The sequence below is a fragment of the Lipotes vexillifer genome, unplaced genomic scaffold (assembly GCF_000442215.2).
Source record: "Lipotes vexillifer unplaced genomic scaffold, Lipotes_vexillifer_v1.1 scaffold143, whole genome shotgun sequence".
Lineage (NCBI taxonomy): Eukaryota > Metazoa > Chordata > Mammalia > Artiodactyla > Lipotidae > Lipotes > Lipotes vexillifer.
Window position 1 is genome coordinate 6832 of NW_006784092.1, and position 22827 is coordinate 29658.

The 22827-nt window shown below is 42.9% G+C and overlaps 2 protein-coding genes across 3 annotated transcripts in view; one reads left to right on the forward strand and one right to left on the reverse strand.

Moving 5' to 3' along the window:
• Positions 1 to 9234: 9234 nt before the first annotated feature.
• Positions 9235 to 10292, forward strand: LOC103073943 (olfactory receptor 52I2-like). The gene is given in 4 exon segments (XM_082931055.1): positions 9235 to 9341; positions 9344 to 9422; positions 9424 to 9496; positions 9498 to 10292. Coding segments are annotated over 4 exon segments (990 nt in total). The 5' UTR covers positions 9235 to 9298.
• A 3267-nt stretch (positions 10293 to 13559) lies between these two features.
• TRIM68 (tripartite motif containing 68) overlaps positions 13560 to 22827 on the reverse strand; it is a 9724-nt gene continuing 456 nt past the window's right edge. The window contains exons 2-7 of one of the 2 annotated variants that reach the window (XM_007456519.1): positions 20114 to 20595; positions 18425 to 18520; positions 17306 to 17566; positions 16817 to 16839; positions 16088 to 16188; positions 13560 to 15881 (exon numbers count right to left, since the gene is read on the reverse strand). In XM_007456519.1, coding sequence (XP_007456581.1) covers positions 15331 to 15881; positions 16088 to 16188; positions 16817 to 16839; positions 17306 to 17566; positions 18425 to 18520; positions 20114 to 20539 — 1458 coding nt within the window. In that variant the 5' untranslated portion in view covers positions 20540 to 20595 and the 3' untranslated portion in view covers positions 13560 to 15330. The remainder of the gene's footprint in view (positions 15882 to 16087; positions 16189 to 16816; positions 16840 to 17305; positions 17567 to 18424; positions 18521 to 20113; positions 20596 to 22827) is intronic. The other variant, XM_007456518.1, reaches the window with a different exon arrangement.

The following is a 22827-nucleotide window of genomic DNA, read 5'->3' on the forward strand; positions in this document are numbered from 1 at the left end:
GTTTAACAAATCTAACTAATTTTGGGCCTTTTGTTTTCTTTTCAGAATGCATGCTATATTCTTCTAACTCTTAGGCATCCCATGAGGACTTGAAGAAACAGACTTTTCATCCACTAAGCACCTTCCTGTTCCTGCAGTTTGGCACACTCCAGGGGGTAGAGTACAAGCAAAAAATCAGTCTCTGGAGGAGTTACAGTGTTTGGTTACTGGGCAGAGGCCAAGGGAAGCTGGAGGGTCCAGGGAAAAAGCAGGGTGATAGAGAATCTATAGGGGAAGAGGGCTCCCCATGGGAAGTCTTTGAAAATGACAATACTCCTCACCATGACTCTATGTTGTTCATATTTGATCTTGTGTCACTCTTCCTGCTCCTCCTGAAGGTTCCTGTATAAATCCCCCTTCTTTTGAGTGAAAGAAATGTGGACTACCAGAGGAAGTCAAATAGAGAAAATTCCAGAGTGCTGGGTAACTGAGTTGGGGACTGGGTGTTAGGCGTGATGAAGTCTCAAAGGCAGGGTCCCACTAGAAAGGAGGATATAAGTTCTTAACCCCACTAAAAAGGGCTTGTCAGGTCTTGTGAGTACTGCTGATATTAAGATCACATTCTGGAAGTGATGGGACAATTGGGGAAGGGAAAGGAACAGGGAACACGTGATACTTTGGTTCAAAGCTGTGAGAGGAAGGGGTATGTCTCACCTTGGGATAATGGAGACAGTTTTCAGGGACCAGGGGGATTTATGAGAATGGAAACTGGGCAGTAGGGCTGATTGGGGGTATGTTCTTTTGGTTGTAGAGTGGAGGCATAGGGTTATCATAAACACAAAGTCTTCATTTGAATGAATTATGCATTACTGCTTTTACCTTTAAGACAATCTTAATTTGAACTGTGTATTTCCCACTCTTTAAATATGAATAAAAAAGTCCTCACATATCCTATGATTTAGTTAAGTGACTTGTCTAAGCTTTTGTTTAGTGATTGGCTCTCCAGGTCTTCATGTGAATGTCTCTGCAGGGTTGAAGGCAGAGGCAGGTTCTAGGCTGGAAATGTCTTAGGAGAGTTTGGACAGAGCTTTCTGAAGAACAGTGCACCTTAACAACCAGGAAGCAATTGTGCCTGTATCTTGATCTGGGTAGTGGCCATGAGGGTGTGTTCATGTGCTCACTTTATAAAACTTTATCAACTATACACCTTCTGTGCATTTTACACAGTATATATTGATATGTTATACTTCAATCAAAAAGTTAACCAAAAAATAAGCTTCAAGATGCTGAATGAGTAAGATGTGGGGATCACCTTCCTCCCCACAAATACATTAAAAATACATCTACATGTGGAACAACTATAGAACACCTACTGAACACTGGGAGAAGACCTCAGACTTCCCAAAAGGCAAGAAACTACCCATGTCCCTGGCCATGTGGCTGACAGGGTCTTGGTGCTCCGGTTGGGTGTCAGATCTGAGCCTCTGAAGGGGAGAGCCAAGTTCAGGACATTGGTCCAACAGAGACCTTGCAGCCCCTCATAATATCAATCGGTGAGAGCTCTCCCAGAGATCTCTATCTCAACACAAAGACCCAGCTCCATTCAATGACCAGCAAGCTACAGTGCTGGACACCCCATGCCAAACAACTAACAAGACAGGAACACAACCCCACCCATTAGCAGAGAGGCTGCCTAAAATCATAATAAGTTCACAGACACCCCCAAACAAACCACTGGACGCAGTCCTGCCCACCAGAAAGACAAGATCCAGCCTCATCCATCAGAACACATGCACCAGTCCCCTCCACCAGGAAGCCTACACAACCCATGGAAACAACCTTACCCAATGGGGGCAGACACCAAAAACAACGGGAACTAAGAACATGACGCCTGCAAAAAGGAGACCCCAAACAGAGTAAGTTAAGCAAAATGAGAAGACATAGAAATATGTAGCAGATGAAGGAGCAAGGTAAAAGCCCAAGAGACCAAACAAATGAACAGGAAATAGGCAGTCTACCTGAAAAAGAATTCAGAGTAATGATACTAAGTTGATCAAAATCTTAGAAATAGAATGGAGAAAATACAAGGAACATTTAACAAGGGTCTAGAAGAATTAAAGAGCAAACAAACAATGATGAACAATACAATAAATGAAATTAAAAATTCTCTAGAAGGAATCAATAGAAGAATAACAGAGGCAGAAGAATGGATAAGTGACCTGGAAGATAAAAGAGTGGAAATAACTACTGCAGAGCAGAATAAAGAAAAAAGAAAGAAAAAAATTGAGGACCGTCTCAGAGACCTCTAGGACAATATTAAACTCACCAACATTCAAATTATAGGGGTCAGAGAAGAAGAAGAGAAAGAGAAAGGGACTGAGGAAATACTTGAAGAGATTATAGTTAAAAACTTCCCTAATATGGGAAAGGAAATAGTCAGTCAAATCCAGGAAGCACAGAGAGTCCCATACAGGATAAATTCAAGGAGAAACATGCCAAGACACATATTAATCAAACTATCAAAAATTAAAGACAAAGAACAAATATTAAAAGCAGCAAGGGAAAATGCAACAAATAATGAACAAGGGAATCCCCATAAGGTTAACAGCTGATCATTCAGCAGAAACTCTGCAAGCCAGAAGGGTGTGGCAGGACATATTTAAAGTGATGAAAGGTAAAAACCTACAATAAAGATTACTCTACCTAGCAAGGATCTCATTCAGAAATTAAAACCTTTACAGACAAGCAAAAGCTAAAAGAATTCAGCACCACAAAACCAGCTTTACAACAAATGCTAAATGAACTTCTCTAGGCAGGAAACACAGGGGAAGGACAAGACCTACAATAACAAACCCAAAACAATTAAGAAAATGGTAATAGGAACATACATATCAATAATTACCTTAAATGTAAATGGATTAAATGCTCCAACCAAAAGACACAGACTTGTTGAATTGATACAAAAACAAGACCCGTATATATGCTGTCCACAAGAGACCCACTTCAGACCTAGGGACACATACAGACTGAAAGTGAGGGGATGGAAAAAGATATTCCATGCAAAAGGAAATCAAAAGAAAACTGGAGTAGCAATTCTCATGTCAGACAAAATACTTTAAAATAAACACCATTACAAGAGACAAAGAAGGACACTACATAATGATCAAGGGATCAATCTAAGAAGAAGATATAACAATTGTAAATATTTATGCACCCAACATTGGAGCACCTCAATACATAAGGGAAATTCTAACAGCTGTAAAAGGGGAAATTGACAGTAACACAATAATAGTAGGGGACTTTAACACCCCACTTTCACCAATTACGGATCATCCAAAATGAAAATAAATAAGGAAACACAAGCTTTAAATAACACATTAAACAAGATGGACTTAATTGATATTTATACGACATTTCATCCAAAAACAACAGTATACACTTTCTTCTCAAGTGCTCATGGAATATTCTCCAGGATAGATCATATCTTGGGTCACAAATAAGGCTTTCACAAATGGAAGAAAATTGAAATTGTATCAAGTATCTTTCCCAACCACAACGCTATGAGACTAGATATCCACTACAGGAAAAAAAACCTGTAAAATATACAAACACATGGAAGCTAAACAATACACTACTAAATAACTAAGAGATCACTGAAGATATCAAACAGGAAATCAAAAAATACCTAGAAACAAATGACAGTGAAAACGTGTTGACCCAAAACCTATGGGATGCAGCAAAAGCAATTCTAAGAGGGAAGTTTATAGCAATACAATCCTACCTCAAGAAACAACTCAAATAAACAAACTAACCTTACACCTAAAACAATTAGAGAAAAAAGAACAAAAAACCCCCCAAAGTTAGCAGAAGGAAAGAAATCATAAAGATCAGATCCGAAATAAATGAAAAAGAATTGAAGGAAATGATAACAAAGATCAATCAAACTAAAAGCTGGTTCTTTGAGAAGATAAACAAAATGGATAAGCCATTAGGCAGACTCATCAAGAAAAAAAGGGAGAAGACTCAAATCAGTTGAATTAGAAATGAAAAAGGAGAAGTAACAACTGACACTGCAGAAATACAAAGGATCATGAGAGATTACTACAAGCAACTATATGCCAATAAAATGGACATCCTGCAAGAAATGGGCATTTTCTTAGAAAAGCACAACCTACAGAGACTGAACCAGGAAGAAATAGAAAATATAAACAGACCAATCACAAGCACTGAAGTTGAAACTGTGATTAAAAATCTTCCAACAAACAAAAGCCCATGATCAGATGGATTCACAGGCAAATTCTATCAAACATTTAGAGAAGATCTAACACCTATACTTCTCAAACTCTTCCAAAATATAGTAGAGGGAGGAACACACCCAAACTCATTCTACAAGACCACCATCAGCCTGATACCAAAACCACACAAAGATGTCACAAAGGAAGAAAACTACAGGCCAATATCACTGTTGAAAATAGATGCAAAAATCCTCAACAAAGGGACTTTCCTGTTGGCACAGTGGTTGAGAATCCACCTGCCAAGGCAGGGGACATGGGTTCAAGCCCTGGTCCGGGAAGATCCCACATGCTACGGAGCAACTAAGCTCATGCGCCACAACTACTGAGCCTGTGCTCTAGAGCCTGCGAGCCACAACTACTGAGCTCATGTGCCACAGCTACTGAAGCCCATGCACCTAGAGCCCATGCTCCACAACAAGAGAAGTGGCTGCAATCAGAAGCCCAACACCGCAACGAAGAGTAGCCCCCACTCGCCGCAACAAGAGAAAGCCTACGTGCAGCAATGAAGACCCAATGCAGCCAAAAATAAATAAATAAAATTTACAAAAAAACATTCCTCATCAAAATACTAGCAAACAGAATCCAACAGCACATTAAAAGGATCATACACCATGATCAAGTGGGGTTTATCCCAGGAATGCAAGGATTCTTCAAAATATGCAAATCAATCAATGTGATAAACCATATTAACTAATCGAAGGAGAAAAACTATATGATCATCTCAATAGATGCAGAAAAAGCTTTCGACAAAATTTGACACCAATTTATGATAAAAACCCTCCAGAAAGCAGGCATAGAAGGAACTTACCTCAACATGATAAAGGCCATGTATGACAAACCCACAGCCAACATCATCCTTAATGGTGAAAAACTGAAACCATTTCCACTGAAATCAGGAAAAAGACAAGGCTGCCCACTCTCACCACTATTATTCAACATAGTTTTGGAAGTTTTAGCCACAGCAATCAGAGAATAAAAATAAATAAAAGGAATCCAACTTGGAAAGGAAGAAGTAAACTATCACTGTTTGCAGATGACATGATACTATTCACAGAGAATCTTAAAGATGCTACCAGAAAACTACTAGAGCTAATCAATGAATTTGGTAAAGTAGCAGGATACAAAATTAATGCACAGAAATCTCTGGCATTCCTATACACTAATGATGAAAAATCTGAAAGAGAAATTAAGGGAACACTCCCATTTACCACTGCAACAAAAAGAATAAAATAACTAGAAATAAACCTAAGGAGACAAAAGACCTGTATGCAGAAAACTATAAGACAGTGATGAAAGAAATTAAAGATGATACCAACAGATGGAGAGATATACCATGTTCTTGGATTAGAAGAATCAACGTTGTGAAAATGACTACACTACACGAAGCAATCTACAGTTTCAGTGCAATCCCTATCAAACTACCAATGGCATTTTTCACAGAACTAGAACAAGAAATTTCACAATTTGTATGGAAACACAAAAGACCCCGAATAGCCAAAGCACTCTTGAGAAAGAAAAACAGAGCTGGTGGAATCAGGCTGCCTGACCTCAGACTGTGCTACAAAGCTACAGTAATCAAGACAGTATGGTACTGGCACAAAAACAGAAATATAGATCAATGGAACAGGATAGAAAGCCCAGAGATAAACCTGTGCACATATGGTCACCTTATCTTTGATAAAGGAGGCAGGAATGTACAGGGGAGAAAGGACAGTCTCTTCAATAAGTGGTGCTGGGAAAACTGGACAGGTACATGTAAAAGAATGAAATTAGAACACTCCCTAAAACCATACACAAAAATAAACTCAAAGTGTCTTAGAGACCTAAATGTAAGACCAGACACTATCAAACTCTTAGAGGAAAACAAAGCCAGAACACTCTTTGACATACAACACAGCAAGATCTTTTTTGATCCACCTCCTAGAGTAATGGAAATAAAAACAAAAATAAACAAATGAGACCTAATGACACTTAAAAGCTTTGCACAGCAAAGGAAATCATAAACAAGACCAAAAGACAACCCTCAGAATGGGAGAAAATATTTGCAAATGAATCAATGGACAAAGGATTAAGCTCTAAAATATATAAACAGCTCATGCAGCTCAATATTAAAATAACAAACAACCCAATCCAAAAATGGGCAGAAGACCTAAATAGACATTTCTTCAATGAAGCTATACAGACTGCCAACAAACACATGAAAGGATGCTCAACATCACTAATCATTAGAGAAATGCAAATCAAAACCACAATGAGGTATCACCACATACCGGTCAGAATGGCCATCATCCAAAAATCTAGAAACAATAAATGCTGGAGAGGGTGTGGAGAAAAGGGAACCCTCTTGCACTGTTGGTTGGAATGTAAATTAATACAGCCACTATGGAGAACAGTATGGAGGTTCCTTAAAAAACTAAAAATAGAACTACCATACAACCCAGTAATCCCACTACTGGGCATATACCTGGAGAAAACCATAATTCAAAAAAGAGTCATGTATCACAATGTTCACTGCAGCTCTATTTACAATAGCCAGGACATGTAAGCAACTTAAGTGTCCATCATCGGATGAACGGATAAAGAAGATGTGGCACATATATACAATGGAATATTACTCAGCCATAAAAAGAAAGGAAATTGAGTTATTTGTAGTGAGATGGATGGACCTAGAGTCTGTCATACAGTGTGAAGTGAGACAGAGAAAAACAAATACTGTATGCTAACACATACATGTGGAATCTGAAAAAAAAATAGGTTCTGAAGAACATAGGGGCAGGACAGGAATAAAGACGCAGACGTAGAGAGTCGACTTGAAGACACGGGGAGGGGGAAGGGTAAGCTGCAACAAAGTGAGAGAGTGGCATGGACATATATACACTACCATATATAAAATGCATAGCTAGTGGGAAGCAGCCGTATAGTACAGGGAGATCAGCTCTGTGCTTCGTGACCACATAGAGGGGTGGGATAGGGAGGGTGGGAGGGAGACACAAGAAGAAGGGGATATGGGGTTATATGTATACGTATAGCTGCTTCACTTTGTGATACAGCAGAAACATTGTAAAGCAATTATATTCCAATAAAGATGTTAAAAAAAATTTAACGAAAAAAAATGAGAGACCAAGTAGTAATGTTAAATGTTTGGGATAGGTCAAGTAAAATAAAGAATGAAAAGAAAACGCTGAATTGGCAACATGTTATTGATGGAGATCATTGTTGGTCTTAGCAAGAAAATTTTTAGTAGCAATAGATTGAAGAGTGAAAAAGAAAAAAAAAAAGACCAACCAAACTGTCCAGTCATTTGAAAGCACTAATAAGATATGTAAACCTTTAGCAGTGCTAATCAAGAAGAAAAAGGAATGAGGGGGAAAAATTATCTCTCAAGAGAATGAAAGGTACGACTAATTACAACTTGCCAGGGCTAGAGAGAGGAGGGATGGGCAGGCACCGGCTGAGACTGCCCTCAGAGAAAGGTGATTTTCTACAGGGCAGAGATGCAGAGAGGAAGATCTTGGATCAGAGGTGAGTGGGGGGAGGAGGCATTCCGGTTCCTTAGACTCTTCTTCGACTTTTTAAGGAATGATGCTTAACCTTGAGTTTGTGGCATTCAGGAAACACACAGCTGTCTTAAGGATATATATGTTTTCACTCTGCACTATCATTCTACTTGAAAAAGTTTTCCCGCATCTTCTCATGATCTATCACTGAAGATGTTTCACTCATCACAGCAAGGTCCTCTGACCATGAAACAGAGCTCGTTAGTTTATTCAGTCTGTTCCGTTATAAGGCATTTCTTATGTTTAGGGTTTTTTGTTTGTTTGTTTGTTTCAATAAAGACCACAGATTGTAATCATATCCCAGATATTTGGCTTTTTAGAAAACTTCTGAGGACTCTCATCAAGGCTGCTTTGGTACCTGGGTGTAGAGTCAATTAGTGGTAGGCTCTCCAGTGGGTAAATGGAAGGGGCAAATGTATGTCACTTGATTAGCATTGAGAACCAGGTAAATTTTTGTCTCATCCTTGGTTAAAAGAGAAAATGCTACTGCAGCTGATGGGATTCTGTGGCCAGTACTCCATCAATCTGATCTACTCAATTTTTTAGGGAGGAGCCAGGCCTGATGAGAAATCCAAGAAGGGTCAAGTGAAGGCAGGGTCCAAGGATACGGAAAGTTCTTAGCCTTAAAAACTCCTGACTGAGGGGCGGGACGAGGTGATAATTAATAGCACGCTAGTCTCCAGGCTTGGCAAATAAGCACTCTTCGTTTAAGACTGCCTGGACACCTGGGAAACAGTTCTTGGGCTATATATGACTATCGTAAAGTCAACATAGTCACAAAATTGGTGTGGTGACCCACTAGCCTGAGGCCTTGAGAGATGCAATATTAGGGAAGTGAGAGATTGAGGAAGGAGAAGATGCACAATGTGACATGTTCAATCTCACAAAGTTTCATTCAACAATTATTAAATATTAGGAACTGAACATACAAAAATAAAAGAAAAACTCTTTCCTCTGTTTTCTCATTCATTCATTCAACTGTTTGCTATAATGAGTACACATATCTTCTTTTAATGGACTTGTGCACCACAGCTATGGGTGCACACACTTGGTATAAGGTATAAGGCCATGAACAAGACACATATGATTGAATACAATAAAGTCACAGGTAGAGTATTGGAATTGTCAATTTAGGTCCCTCAGAGGTCAGCATGGATGAGAGTCCATAAAAGCTCTGAAGGTACCTAATTTAGTTTCCGCATGGGATGGGGCAGGAGGCAGAGAAGGCTTCCTGAAGGACGTAACTCATGATATTTGAACGATGAACAGAAGTTAGTAAGGCACAGTACTGAGGAGGATGGAAGGTGGAGCAGGAAAACTTTGTCATATGTCACTTCCTTAATCCTGTGGTCCACTGAGTTAAGAATACCATCAGGCTCTCCTAACACCATAGCTGGGAACAAGTCTTACAGGATTGCATCCTTTTACATCATTTTATATATTAACAGGAAAGCAGTCTCATCTGTGATGCTGGGGCAACCCTACAACCATACAATGGAACCCCCTGCCACCTTGTCCTGGTGGGTATTCCAGGTTTGCAATCTTCACATCTTTGGCTGGTTATCTCACTGAACATCTTGTATACCATAGCCGTTAGAAAACACCCTCATAGTGACTGTAATTTGGATGGAGTCCACTCTACAAGAGCCCATGTACTGCTCCCTGTACTGCTCTGGCTGCTGTGGGCATTGTTATGGCCTCCTTGGTAGTGCCCAAGATGGTGAGCATTTTCTCCTTAGGAGACAGCTTCATCAGCTTTAATGCTTGTTTCACTCAGATGTATTTTGTCCATGCAGCCACAGCTGTGGAGACAGGGCTGCTACTGGCCATGGCTTTTTGCTATGTGGCCATCTGTAAGCCCCTACACTACAAGAGAATTCTCACACCTCAAGTGATGCTGGGAATGAGTGTGATCATCACCATCAGAGCTATCATATTCATGACTCCATTGAGTTGGATGGTGAGTCATCTGCCTTTCTGTGGCTCCAATGTGGTTCTCCATTCCTACTGTGAGCACATAGCTGTGGCCAAGTTGGCATATGCCGACCCCATGCCCAGTAGTCTCTACAGCTTGATTGGTTCCATTACTGTGAAAACCCACAGAACCTCCATTACTGTGGGTTCTGAAGTGGCCTTTATCACTGCCTCCTATAACTTGATTCTTCAGGTAGTATTTGGTCTCTCCGCAAAGAATGCTCAGTTGAAACCATTAAGCACATGCAGCTCCCATGTCGGGGTTATGGCTCTGTACTTCCTACCTGTGATGGCATCCATCTATGTGGCCTGGCTAGGGAAGGACATAGTGCCTATGCACATCCAGGTGCTGTTAGCTGACTTGTACCTGATCATCCCACCAACCTTAAACCCCATCATCTATGGCCTGAGAACCAAACAAATAAGGGAGCGAACATGGAGCTTGCTGACGCACTGCCTCTTTAACCACTCCAACCTGGGTTCATGAACACAGTTTGTTCAGACCTTGAGCATTCCAGCCAAGTTCAAAGATGCCTGAGACGTCTGTGGCACTGGTTTGGTTCACCTGGTACCACAGAAGTTCTAAGATGAAGCTGTAAAGGGTAACTTTGCCTAACTTTTTAATTTTTAGCAAGGCTATAAATGAAATAATTTTCTGACAGTGCATTTTATGGTTTCAATTAACTAGTATCTGAATCAGAGGTAAGTTTGGGAAGAGAATATAGATTTGGGATTTTCCCTTCCTGACCTACACTTCCAACTTAGTATCCTACCAGTCCCTCTGCAGAAGAAACCAACTGTTAGGTACCCCTATACCTGACTGATTTTCTCACAACTGTTCATCTCCTTATGTTATTATACAGAAGCAACTGTTAATATATGTGACCCTGACCTCTGGCCCATTGATGAATCCACTCAACTTGGGTCATGTGCTCACACCTGGACCAGAGTCTGTCTCCAGTCAAAATGGATCCCAGTTTATGTGAGGAGATACAAACTTGGGGTCACTGATGGTGGCCATTTTCCAACACACGAACTTGGAAAGAGAAATCTGTTCCACAGCAAGAGAAACAGATTAGCAAAATGGGATGAAGAAACTGAGTCTCTGGTTCTCTGGTTCCAATTCATTTTGAACACCTAGGTACACCCCTGTTATTAAGTTGTGTAAGATATACCTCTATAGCCTTTTAATATCCCCACTATTGTTAAGCTAGTTGTAATCAGTATACTAATCACCAGCTTTTTGTTTCTAAGCAACAGAAGCTAAAGCAACGTGAGTTTGGTTTTGACATCTCTCTCCTTGCTTCTTAGTCCTGCCTGTGTAACTTAACTGTAAGATACAAAATAGAGGGATCAGATATAACACAGGTCTGTCTTCTTTTGGACATCTCTAAGGAGGTATGCTCTGGGATAAAAAGGTTAATGGAGAACAATAATAATGAAGTTGTGACTCTTTCCAGGTCATCAGATAATTCATTGGTTTTTGTTTTTATTTTTCCTCTTTCGGAAAGTCTTAAACTGAATAATCAGTATATGTTAAAAGAAAGAGATTTCATATGTGATACATATATTTGATCCTGGTATATTTGAAAATCTTAAGATAATTTCCCAGTAAGTGTTGACGGCAAGTTATTGTATTTGAGTCTTAATGTCTCCTTTCTACTGATGAGGAAACAACACTAATTCATAGAGGATATTGAAGATAAAATAATGAATGGAAAGCACATAAAACAATACCTGAATTACTGTATATACTTTAAAAATATACCCAGTAAATTTCTAATTCCATAATTTTAAAGGGTAGCCCTAGGCACTATTGAAACTGTATTCCTGCGTAGATCAGCATTCACGTAGTAACTGTTCCAGAGGGATCTCATGCTTAACAACTTAGCATCCATACTCTTTGCTAATATTGATATTTACCTACCTAGAATGTATTCTATTTCTGAATATCAGAGTAGGAATCAACCTCTCAAAATCAGATAACGATGCACTGAGTTCGCAAAGAGTAGAAAAAAGCAACTCTCCTTCCCTTGCAACCCCATAACATAAAACCAAATCAAGATCGTGAGATGGTTAAGCGTATTTGATAAGATTTCCATTTAGTCACACTATTCTTTCTCTACAAGCAACCCAATGATTTGGCTATGCCCATTTAATCAACGAGTTATTAGATGCATTAAAGCATCTGATGGAAAGTGACAAAGGGATAGTCCAGCCTGCATTCAAAACAGAAATTTCTTTTCGGCATTTCAATCAGAAGCCTGCCCTGCCAGCTTTGTGTTTCATTCACGCCACTACTCACTGAAACTAGCTGAGACCCACCGTTGGTACTCAAATATTGAACTTTCATACTTCCCAAAATGGACTGGTTCTCTGCCATGGCTGCCCCAAACAGAAAAACCTGCGCTTCTCCCAATATATTCAGATACGACCCCTGCCCAGCACGTGAAGCAACGTGTGCTCATTTAACTAGAGCCTGGGAGCAACAGTAGACTCTGTGTTAGGATTCTTGAGATTACAGCCAATCCTGTTTGGAAAAAAGAGAGATTGGATTTCCTGTGGGGAGTTGCTACCCCAAGGTTTGCCCGCTGTATCCACCTTTCGCAGGACCCAAGCATTTTACCCTTTGAATAGCCTTTCCCCTCAAGGCTCAGGCATTGCACCCCTTGGTTTCTCTGCCAGCAAAACAAGGATGGGCAAAGTTCACCCCTGCCTTGTAGTGAATTATCACACCAAGTTGGAGGTAAAACCCTAGGCATTCCAGAGAGTGGTGCAGGCACTCTGCCTTCCACATGGCTACCTGCCTTGTCCCCTTCAGGACCACTTTTGTAATTAGCCATCAAATCAGTTTTTGAACAGGACTGTAATTAAATAACATCCAGTCTTTCATGCCCCTATGAGGCAAGAAGATCTTACTTTCGTTTTGATTCTAGGCATATGAATGGAAGTTCCCTCACTTAAATATTTAGACACACACACACAGACACACACACACACACACACAATGCTAGACTTGGGTTACAATGGTGAAGCAGACAAATAAGGTTCTTGTTCTTAGAAAGTAAGTGTAAGCAACTACCCTAGAGAAAAGGATTTTCATACACTTAAGACCTTTCATCTTTTTGCCTGGTCTTAAAAATCAGACATTATGATAACACATAATATATTTAACCTTGTAATTCTTTTAACAAGTAATCACAGCACCCAAATCAGCTTATAAATGTAAAAAAAAAAACCAAATACAAATTAAAAAAAAAAAACCAAAGAGCACATTACAAATAATGCCATTCCACTCCTTAATTCATTCTAGGTTTGAATGAATTTATCACCTAATAATTCTCTTTTTTAGGAACCTTCCAAGATTTGGCCTAATAAAACCACAGAAAAGAACACTGATGCAGTTCCTAGACTCTCTGTTAAGTTTCCATGGACATAGCTGGAAGCACTTCCTAAAGATCAATTTCTCAAGTCTATATACACTTCCCCAGGGAGTCCCCCTGCCCTGCCCCGCTCCCCTACACACACAAAGATATATGGTCCCTCTAATGTAGATCTGTTCAACCCTTTGCCAAGACCAGGTCTGTGACTTATCAGTTCATTTCCCTCCAGGCGGATGATAGCAAGTTCTCCCCTTCTACTGCTAATGCTCAAGGAGCAACTTGGAAGCATGGTGGAGGAATGAGTTTATTTCTCCACTTTGGCCTGTTTCACCTCCTTCATATGTGAACAACCAACACAATTAAGGTAGAAAGACAATTTTTGCTATTCTTTATTAAAGGAATGATTTTGCTTCTGCCTGTACCTAACCTAGTAACTACTTTGCTGCCCAATCCTAACTCAACAGTCACTACTTTCAAGCTTAAACTACATCAGCATCACAGTGACAATACATAATGTATATACCGTAGCCCCTCACAACAGGCAAAACCCATAGTTCTCATATGCTTGCTTTACAGTTTGTTTCCACCACAATCATTCCCACATCACACTTTTAAGACTGGTAATGAATTATTTTCGTCACACCCAACAATCAATCTGAAGGGCCAATAGCCCAGATATAGTCTTAATTCCCTTTCATTACCATATATGGCTTTTTCTGCCTAGTCCTATTCTTCCTCCCCACACTTCCCTCCTGCTTTATTCCTTCTGTCACAGATGTAGGGAAGAGAAAGGCAGAATATTTACCAGAACCATGAAGATTCCCTTGGTGACAAACAAAGATCCAAACTTTAGCCCAATGAGCTTGTGGGTGAGCCTTCCTTTCAGTGCATTTGTTTTACATTTGTCTTTGTATTATTTCTATTCTCTACCCTAATGTCACAGTCCCTGTTCTAACCCAAAGACAAACACATATAATAGACGCTCAATATATTACTGTGGCCCGGAGTTGGCCAGGGCATGGGTATCTTTTGGTCTAAAAGGACAGGACTGTCAGGAGAGGCCCTAAAAAGCTAAGGCAGTGCTGCAAAGATGCTGTAAAAAGGTGAGATGGGAAGGTTGCCACCACAGGCAAAATCCATGGCTTGCCTTCCCTGCCCCTGAGAAAGGAACAAAAGTACGGGATGGATCTGAGATCTTCACAACAATCCTGCGAGGTAGGAGAGTATGCAGTTACTATACCCATTTTCCCATTGAGGACACTTAAAATCTTTCAAACATTGGGGTGTTTCAGACCTGAATGTAATGAATGATATGCAGACATGTGACCTGAGAAGTGAGTTTGTCAGTCTGGTTTCATTTGAATGTGAGAAATACTTTATAATCTATACACTCTTCTTTCCATCAGCTTTGTTAGAAATAACTGACTGCACTAAGGCCATTTCAGTCTCTTCATCCATGAAGTGAAAATAGAAACAAGGCGCACAGGTTTTCCGATTCTGACATTTAGAGAAAAGGGCAGGACCAGGACACAGGTCTCATTACAGTCTGAGATGAGTGACTTGCCCAGCTTGTGCTCAGAGAGGAGATGGCCACTGGGGCGGTCTGAGCAATTGGTGATGCATTTCTCTAGCTGGGAGGTCAGAGAGCTGGGGTGAAATATGGGTGCTCAGAGGCACCTCAGTACACCTCAGGTGAAGCATCCTCCTGCTGCTATCAGCACAGCAACCAGCTCTGGACACGGACAGTATTCTGGCTTGTCGGTAAACCTGACCCAATGGGTTTCCTGAAGATCGGATCTAATTCATCACCCTCACTGAATTATGGCACTGACAGGGATGGGGAAGAGGGGCATGACCTGCAGAAAGCACTGTCCTGGTCCTCAGAGCCGCTGTGATGCTCACCAAAAGCCTTGTCATACTTCCCGCAGGGGTGCGATGCTCCTTTGGCCGAGCCTCAGCTTTTTAACATGAGTGGTTTAGTGGGAGACTGGCCCAGTAGCGACACACCACTGGGTCAGGCAGAGGAATCCCTGGGTTCCAGGCTCAGCTCAGTTCCAGGGGACCCTCATCAGGGGCAGGGTCCTCCAAGACCCCTGCGGGCCAGGCGACATTCCAAGGCCTCTGGCTAAAATGGTGGCTCTCTTAGTCATCCCCATCCAGGGAGCAGATGGCCAGGGGAGCGGTGTTGTTGGCTCCAATGCTGTAGCAAGGACTGAAATAGGGCAGGAGGCGCCCAGGGAAGGGATAATGGGGGAAAGTGAAAATGTGGGAGCCGCTATCAGTCACATTGTAGAAGGAGATGTCATGGGCCTCGTAATCCAGGAAGACTCCCACCCGGCGGGGAGGGACGGGCAAGGACAGGAGTGGGTATTCATCGGTGCCTGCCCGGTACTCATCACCCTTCCTCAGCCTGATCACCCAGAATCCGTAGTGGGGGGATAAATAGACCACCTCCTTCCGGTCTACATTTTCCTTACACACTCCCAGGCCCCATTCAGACCTGTCTCCCACCTCCACCTCCCAGTAGTGCCGACCCGAGGAGATGCACTGACTGCCCAGGACGATATTGTAGCGGTAAAATCTCTCAGGATTGTCGGGCAGCTTCTGCTTGGTGTCTCCATAGCGCACGCATTTTCTGTCCTCAGACACGATGAGGCGAGAATAAGCAGTGTCTGGATCCAGCCGCACATCCGCTAGGGAAAAAGATCCTGGTTGGTACCCTGACACAGAGCGAGGGGGCCTGGGCGAGGTCTCTGTGATAGATACAGCCAGCGATTTCCTCAGTGACGGGTGGGTGATGGGCATCCAGAGGGCACCGAGCCATTTTATTTCTCCGGGAGGGGTCCTGCCCCCCGCCCCCCGCCCCCCGCTCATAACAATCCCGCCGAGCATTCATTACCTGCATACGTCTTCAGGATCTCTCTGAGCCCCAGCACACGGCAGTCCGTCTTCAGCTCCAGCGAGACTGGTTCTGGTCTCTGCAGGCTCCAAGACTTGCTCCTGGTAGAGAGGGGTAGGCCTTGGGGCCAGAAGTCCTGGCTCTGCCACATGGGCCTTCCCTTAGTACAGGGAAGGGGGCTTGGCCAGGGATGGAGTCAGCAAGGTGCCCCTCCCCAGCAATACCAGGTGGAGCAGAGATGTGATGATTATTTGACTGAGCTGAATGGCTTGTGGCACAGAGAGAATATTCACATACCTAGGCCAGGGGAAGGGTTAGGTGTGAATCTGACATTGGGAGAGGAAGAGGTGTACTGCAGAGGAGAAGGGCCCATATGCAGACTCAGAGCACTGATGCTACTGGAGACAGCTGGAGTCTTCTCCCCTCCTTGGGGAGATGTACTTGAAACCATACATTTTATGTATGGTTTGTACTTGAAACCATACATTTTATAGCTCTACCTGAAACTCTTATTGGTAATGCTTGAAATGAACTTGGCCAAGCACAAAGAAGAAAAAAGAACGATGCTGAAAGCTTCCTTAGCCAATACAATGGAAGGGGCAGAAGATTACGGACCAGCACCCACTTTTCTGTAGGTACTTGGTCTAGGTTCCTTCCCCACTTCTGGCTCTGGCCTGGCCCCACTTTCTCTTACAGGGCTGTCGAGGGGCTCCAGAGATGGAAACATACCTGTTTAAGACTTCCTGAATACCCTAGAAGGAGAAAAAGATATGCAGCACGTGAGTATGCCCCGTTCCTTGGAGGGACCAGACAGATACAGAGCTGTAGGAGGGAGCTGCTCCTAGGGAAGGGGAAGGCAGAGAGCAAAGCTGGAGAGAAGGCGTGCAGAGGGAGCGGGGAAGAAGCCTACAGGAGGCAGGCAGGGCAGGCTGAGCCCTGGCTGCACTGGCCAACTTCGGGCTCCATCTCAACTCTCTGGCCAGAGGGAGGGACGGGTATGATGTGAGGGCCGCCTAAACAATGTCCATCTAAGAGGCCACGAGGTCATCCCCCCAACCAGGGGTAGGGGAACAGCTGGCATTAGCAGCGGGTATACGGAATTCATGTCTGGTAGGCCGAGTGCTGACAGGTCCCACTGAAGACGAGGTGACCCCTCTCCTACAGTCCCAGGCCACCCTCAGCTCTTGCTCAGACTTCCCAGGAAAGCCTGCCCCTCACCTGCAGCATCCAGCGGACAGGTCTCTGAGACCTTTCTTCCAGCTCTGCGATCATTCTCCACAGGACCCGGCTCTGCTGGATGAGTGCGTTGTGACTCACCCCCAGTTTCTGTGTGGTCTCCCCTTCCTCCTGCTCCAGGCTGGCCAGAGCGGCAGCAGCCTCTACTTCCAGCCGCCGACCTGGTGGCTGTTTTTTCTTTAGTAATCGCCGGTACTTCTCAAACTCCCATATGATGCTCTGCTTTCGGGTTTCCACCTGTATCTGTAGAGCCAAGATCAGAAATCAGCACGGATACTGGTTGTGTAAGGGCCACCCAGGATTGAGGACGCTGGTATGTGCACACACACACGCACTCTAGAATGTCCTGGTGCCAACTGTGTGCCAGGCACTGTAGAGGCACAGACAAAGGATATGATTTTTCCTAACTTCCTGTTCCTACAGCTCCAGTACATGCTCCTCAGTCCCTATTACTAACGCTTGTTGACCCCAGTAGGGCCCAGGATATTACCTTTGTACTATATATTCCAGACTATTTTCCATTTTCAGAATATACATTCTATTTTCAGAATAATGACCAGGCAGTGTAACAACTACACTGTCAGATGATTTTGCTTCTTACTGGTATTGTATCAATTCAATATGCTGTTTTAGACTGACTCAACGTTACCTTCCGTCGATCACAAGTTCTGATAGTTTGATAGTTATGGGCCTTGGGTTTATTTCTGAAGTGATTTTCCACTATTTTAATAATTTAACTTTTAGTAAATATGCTTTAGCTGAGGAAAGAGGAACAGAAACTATGCTTTACTAAGCATTACACTCTGTGATACACAAGTCATACCTCTGTGAGCTAAAGCATATGCGAGGTGTGTACTTTTCCTTTCTCACGTATGAGGACAGCCCAGAAGTTATCTCTACATCACATTCAAGAAACTGCAAGTGAGTGGTCCCAAGGCCAACTGAAGGCCGCACACCTAGTAGAGAAAGCTGGCATGAGGACCCCAGGCTCTCTGACCTCAAACCCCACATTCTGCCTCACAGAGATGAGGAAGGTACCATGGGCCAGCTTCAGGACAACACAGGGACCACACAGACTCCTTTCCCCAGGGGGCAACTTGCCTTCCAGTTGGCAGTTCGTTTCCTCTCACCAACTTCCAGCTTCCAGGCCTCTTCTTGCTCTTTCCTCAGATGTTCCAAAGCCTCATGGAGTTTCCACTGAAAGAGACAAAAACCTCATGAGGACACCTCGGGTAGCCTGGGTGGATAGCCAGGCTTCCTAGCATTGGTAGGTGATGGGAAAACAAGCATCCCTCAGGGGGTGGGCCAGAATGCATGCTGGGAGAAAAGGGACCACCACAGAGGGAGCAGATTCCTGCCCAGATTACATCCAAGGTCTCTCAATCTGAGAATCATTTCAACTCCCCCAGTCTCTAAGTTTCTGTAAAGCAGAAGAAAAGGTCCATTTCCAACCTGGCCAGAAAACTATCTTGGACTTTTCCTATCCATGCCTCTTTTTATCCTTATCTGCTTTGTTATCCTACAGCCTCCTAAACCTTGTTATTCAAAGTGTGGTCCATGTGTGTCAGCAGCATCAACATCACCTGGGAGCTTGTTAGCAATGCAGGATCTTGGGCTTCACCCCAGATCTCCTGAATTTTAGCAAGACCCTTGTGTGGTTCATGTGCACCCTAAAGGTAAGAAGTACCATCCTAGGCTCTAATGCAAGAGATGACTACTGGGAAGCATAAAGTAATCTCATAATAATATGGACCATTTTATTAAAGATGTACCAACAAAACTGAGGGCTACAGAGTGACCTACGCAAAGTCACTCAGCTAGTAAATGGTCGGGCTGGGATTTAACCCAGCTCTTTAATTCTTATGCCTATGGTATACTGCCTCCCTATTCTAATACTTGCAAGACAAAATAAATAAATACTTTTAATTTTTCAGAAATTCTTTTTGCATAGGAAAACAGCTAATTCAGGGGATTCATCTTACAATTTTACCTTCTAATCTCAACTTCAAGAAAGAGAATTAAGACCAGTACAGGATCAATGGATCACAGAATCATTGGGATAGTGATTCCAATAAAGATATGTCAGCATTGACATCTAAGGAAAATATAAGAAGTTAGAAGTTGATAAGATAGCTATAAAAAAGGAGCAGTGGGTGTCAGAGATGGCTCCCCCTATTGCCCCCAATAAATAGAAGGTAAGGAGAAGAGAAAGAACAGTGGCTGAAGAGTAAGAAGGCCTTTGATCTTCCTTTAACTAACTTAAGTCAGAAGGGACCCTACAACATTAGATTAGACAATCTCACTCAATCCTAAATGACTCAGCCATGGTCCCTTCTAGCTCTAAAACCAATGATCATGATCTCAAACTTCTAAGCCTTTGTTTTGTCTATAAAATGAGGAGTTTAAAGTGACTCACCTGATGTTCACTGATTATCTGTGGCATTGCTAGGAGGAGTTTGCACGTTCTGATAGGTATAGCCTTGACTACCTCCTCCAAGGCACCCAGAACCCCAGCTGGACCAAAATGGTCTCCCTCAAATTCTTAGTAAGGAAAGCAAGTTTGGGTTAGGCATTAAACCTGTTGGGACTGGGGTAAGGTGTGGAAGTGGGAAAGAAGGAAGTAAGGAGAGGTACAGCTCACTGTATCAGGTCCCTGGGATCTGGGAGTGCGAGAAGCCAAAGGAATCAGCTCTCATTTTGTCTCTTGGGCCCCTGGTCAAGTTCTTGATCTAGAGATAGCCAAGTGAAGGGCAGGGGAGAGACTGGGGGGAGCTGGCCTTCATCTCCCACCTTATAATCCCAGGCGACATCCTCCATGGGCACGACACTGTGGGCCTCGTGCTCGGGGGACCGGCCACAGGCCTCGCACACGATCAGGCCATCCTCTTTGCAGAACATCTTTAGCTGCTCCTCGTGGGTCTTGCACACGTCGCCCTTCAGCCCCATTCCTGGATGCAGCCCGAGCCGTCGGACTTTTTCTACAACATTGGCCAGCTGCCAATTAGGCCGCAGGTTCCTTGGCTGGACGGGAGCCCGGCAGAGGGGACATGAGTAACCCCAGTTCTGGGATTCTCCTGGGACCTCCCAGAGTCCAGAGAGACAGTTGTGGCAGAAGCTGTGGCCACAGTCGATGCTCACAGGCTCTTTCAGGAAGGTCATGCAGATGGGACAGGCCACTTCTTCTACGACGGCTTCCACCAATGCCGCGGGATCCATGGCTCCTGTCACACCCTCCTCAGAACATGAATAAAACCAGGAGGAGCCACTGAAGGCTGAGAAGAAGGAAAGAAACCCAAATAAGGGAAAAAAGAGCGGAAGAGCAGAGGGATAGGTAAAAGGGATAAGTAGTGACTGAAAAAGATAGCTTCCTCTTCTGGATCCTTTATGAACCCTGTTTAATAAGCTCTGGCCTTCCCAACTGAATCTACTGGGTCACATTTCTCATGCCACGGAAGGGACATCTGGGGATGCCTGAATGTTGGGATGCTGGGAATTCTCAGTTTCCATTCACCTGGTCATCTCTGACCCTCCTCTGGGTTCGCTCGCCAGCCCATTCTCACTCCACCTCCATCATGCTCACGAAATCAGCACTGTTTCTCTTGAACTTCGTGTGGTTTCACTATCCAAAATAAGGCCAGAAATACCCACCTTCCTCACTCTCTAGGATGTTTCTATGTATATTTATGTACGTCAAGGTGCAGAAAAGGTAATATGCCAGAAGCCCATGGCCTATATGCTCAACTTGTTTTCTTGTGTTGCACACTGAAGTGTAAGGTATAAGGGAACCAGCAACTTTCCCCACCTCCTGTAAACCTGTCCACTTCTCCAGCACTAACAACCGCTAAGATGCCAAGACACTCTCCTCAGTGATACATTAGAAGCAGATATGGACAAACAGCCCTTGGAAGATAAAAACAAAGGTCATCTGATGATAATTAAACCCATATTGATGAATTCACTACTCCAGCAAGAAACCTGAGATTTCTGATAGGGCCATATGTGGGCACAGAACTTGAATGACCAATGGCAGGCTCTTGGTACTGTTGACAACGTTTATTTGTTCACCGTGCAAGTCTGTGTTACCAGTTAGTCTATAAAAGGAAAAGCCCTGATGGTCTTAGTCATCGTTGTATCCTTAGGACCTAAAAAGTGCCTGTCATGCAGTTATTGCTGAATAAATATTTGCTGAAGGAATAAATGAGCTAGACACAGAAAACAGTTCTAAAACCCAAAATGCTTTTATAATTAAGTTAGGGAGTTGAGAGCATATTATACATTAATAATAAAAGCGAGCACTCCTTGAGTACACTATATGCCAGGCACTCTTCTGAGCATTTTACATGGATTGGCTCAATGTATTTCAAAACCCTAAGTAGAAACCGTTATTCTACTCTCCCCTCATTTAACAGATGCTTGGTCCTGGGCTCTGCCATTCTATCTTGGGCAAAGTACTTAACCTCTCCAGCTTCAAAGTATAATAAAAATTCAAGAGGAGAGAGAAATCACTGTAGTTTAATGGTAGTCCTGTGAGGTTTCCTGAAGGAAGTGGGGCAGTGAGTAGATTTTGCAGAACTGTCTGTTACAGGCCATCAGGAGGTCCTGCCTTCTCACTGGCCTCCCTGTCTCTTGCTTTTCCTCCTCCCACTGGCACTACCAAACTGTAGGACCAATATCCTAAAACCTTGTTTTACTAAATCACTAACCTACTGAAGAGCCTATCCTGGTTCCCCAGCCCTCAGTCCAACAAGAAGCTCTCTCTTCACCCTGAAACAGCCCAGTCAAGCAAAAGGAGGAACTTCCACATTTTCTCACAGACCCCATGTCCATTCATTCCACCCACTTGGATTCCTGCTTTCCTCCCAGCTTGAAATGACTTCTCCAAATTCCTGCTCTTAATGTCATTTGACACATATGTGTTTATTGTCTTACTTCCCACAGCAGAAGTTTCATGAGGATACTGACATAATCTATTTTGTTCATGACCATATCCCTAAGGCCAGAAACAGTGCTCAAATATTTTTGAATACACGAGTATTAAATGTAAATGTTAAGGTCTAGCTGATAGTAGGCTGGATGTGGAAGAAATGTCAATATCCTCATCTACCACGGAGGGGCCCCAAGAACTACTACCTAAGGCTGACACAACAGAGGCTGATATCTATGATTTAAAGCTACAGAGATTAACAAAGAATTGAAAATAGCTACTGAAAATTGAGAAGATGGTGGAGAAGGGAAGTGAGGTAAAGAAATATCAAAATGATAAATCCAGAAATGCGATGGAAGCACATTATTTAGATTTAGTAGGGTCATAAAAAGCTCTAAACATGAAAAAGTTAAATGTGGTGGCCTCGGCAAAAAAGGATTTAGGGGCGGGCACCTATTGCCTTATTGCTTTGTTTTCATGATACACAGATTACTTTGACAAAACTTTAATTATTAAACATTTAATTGCTTCAACCGTGCATTTGGCAGAGTGGGAAGCCTTCTAGGAAAGACATTTGCGG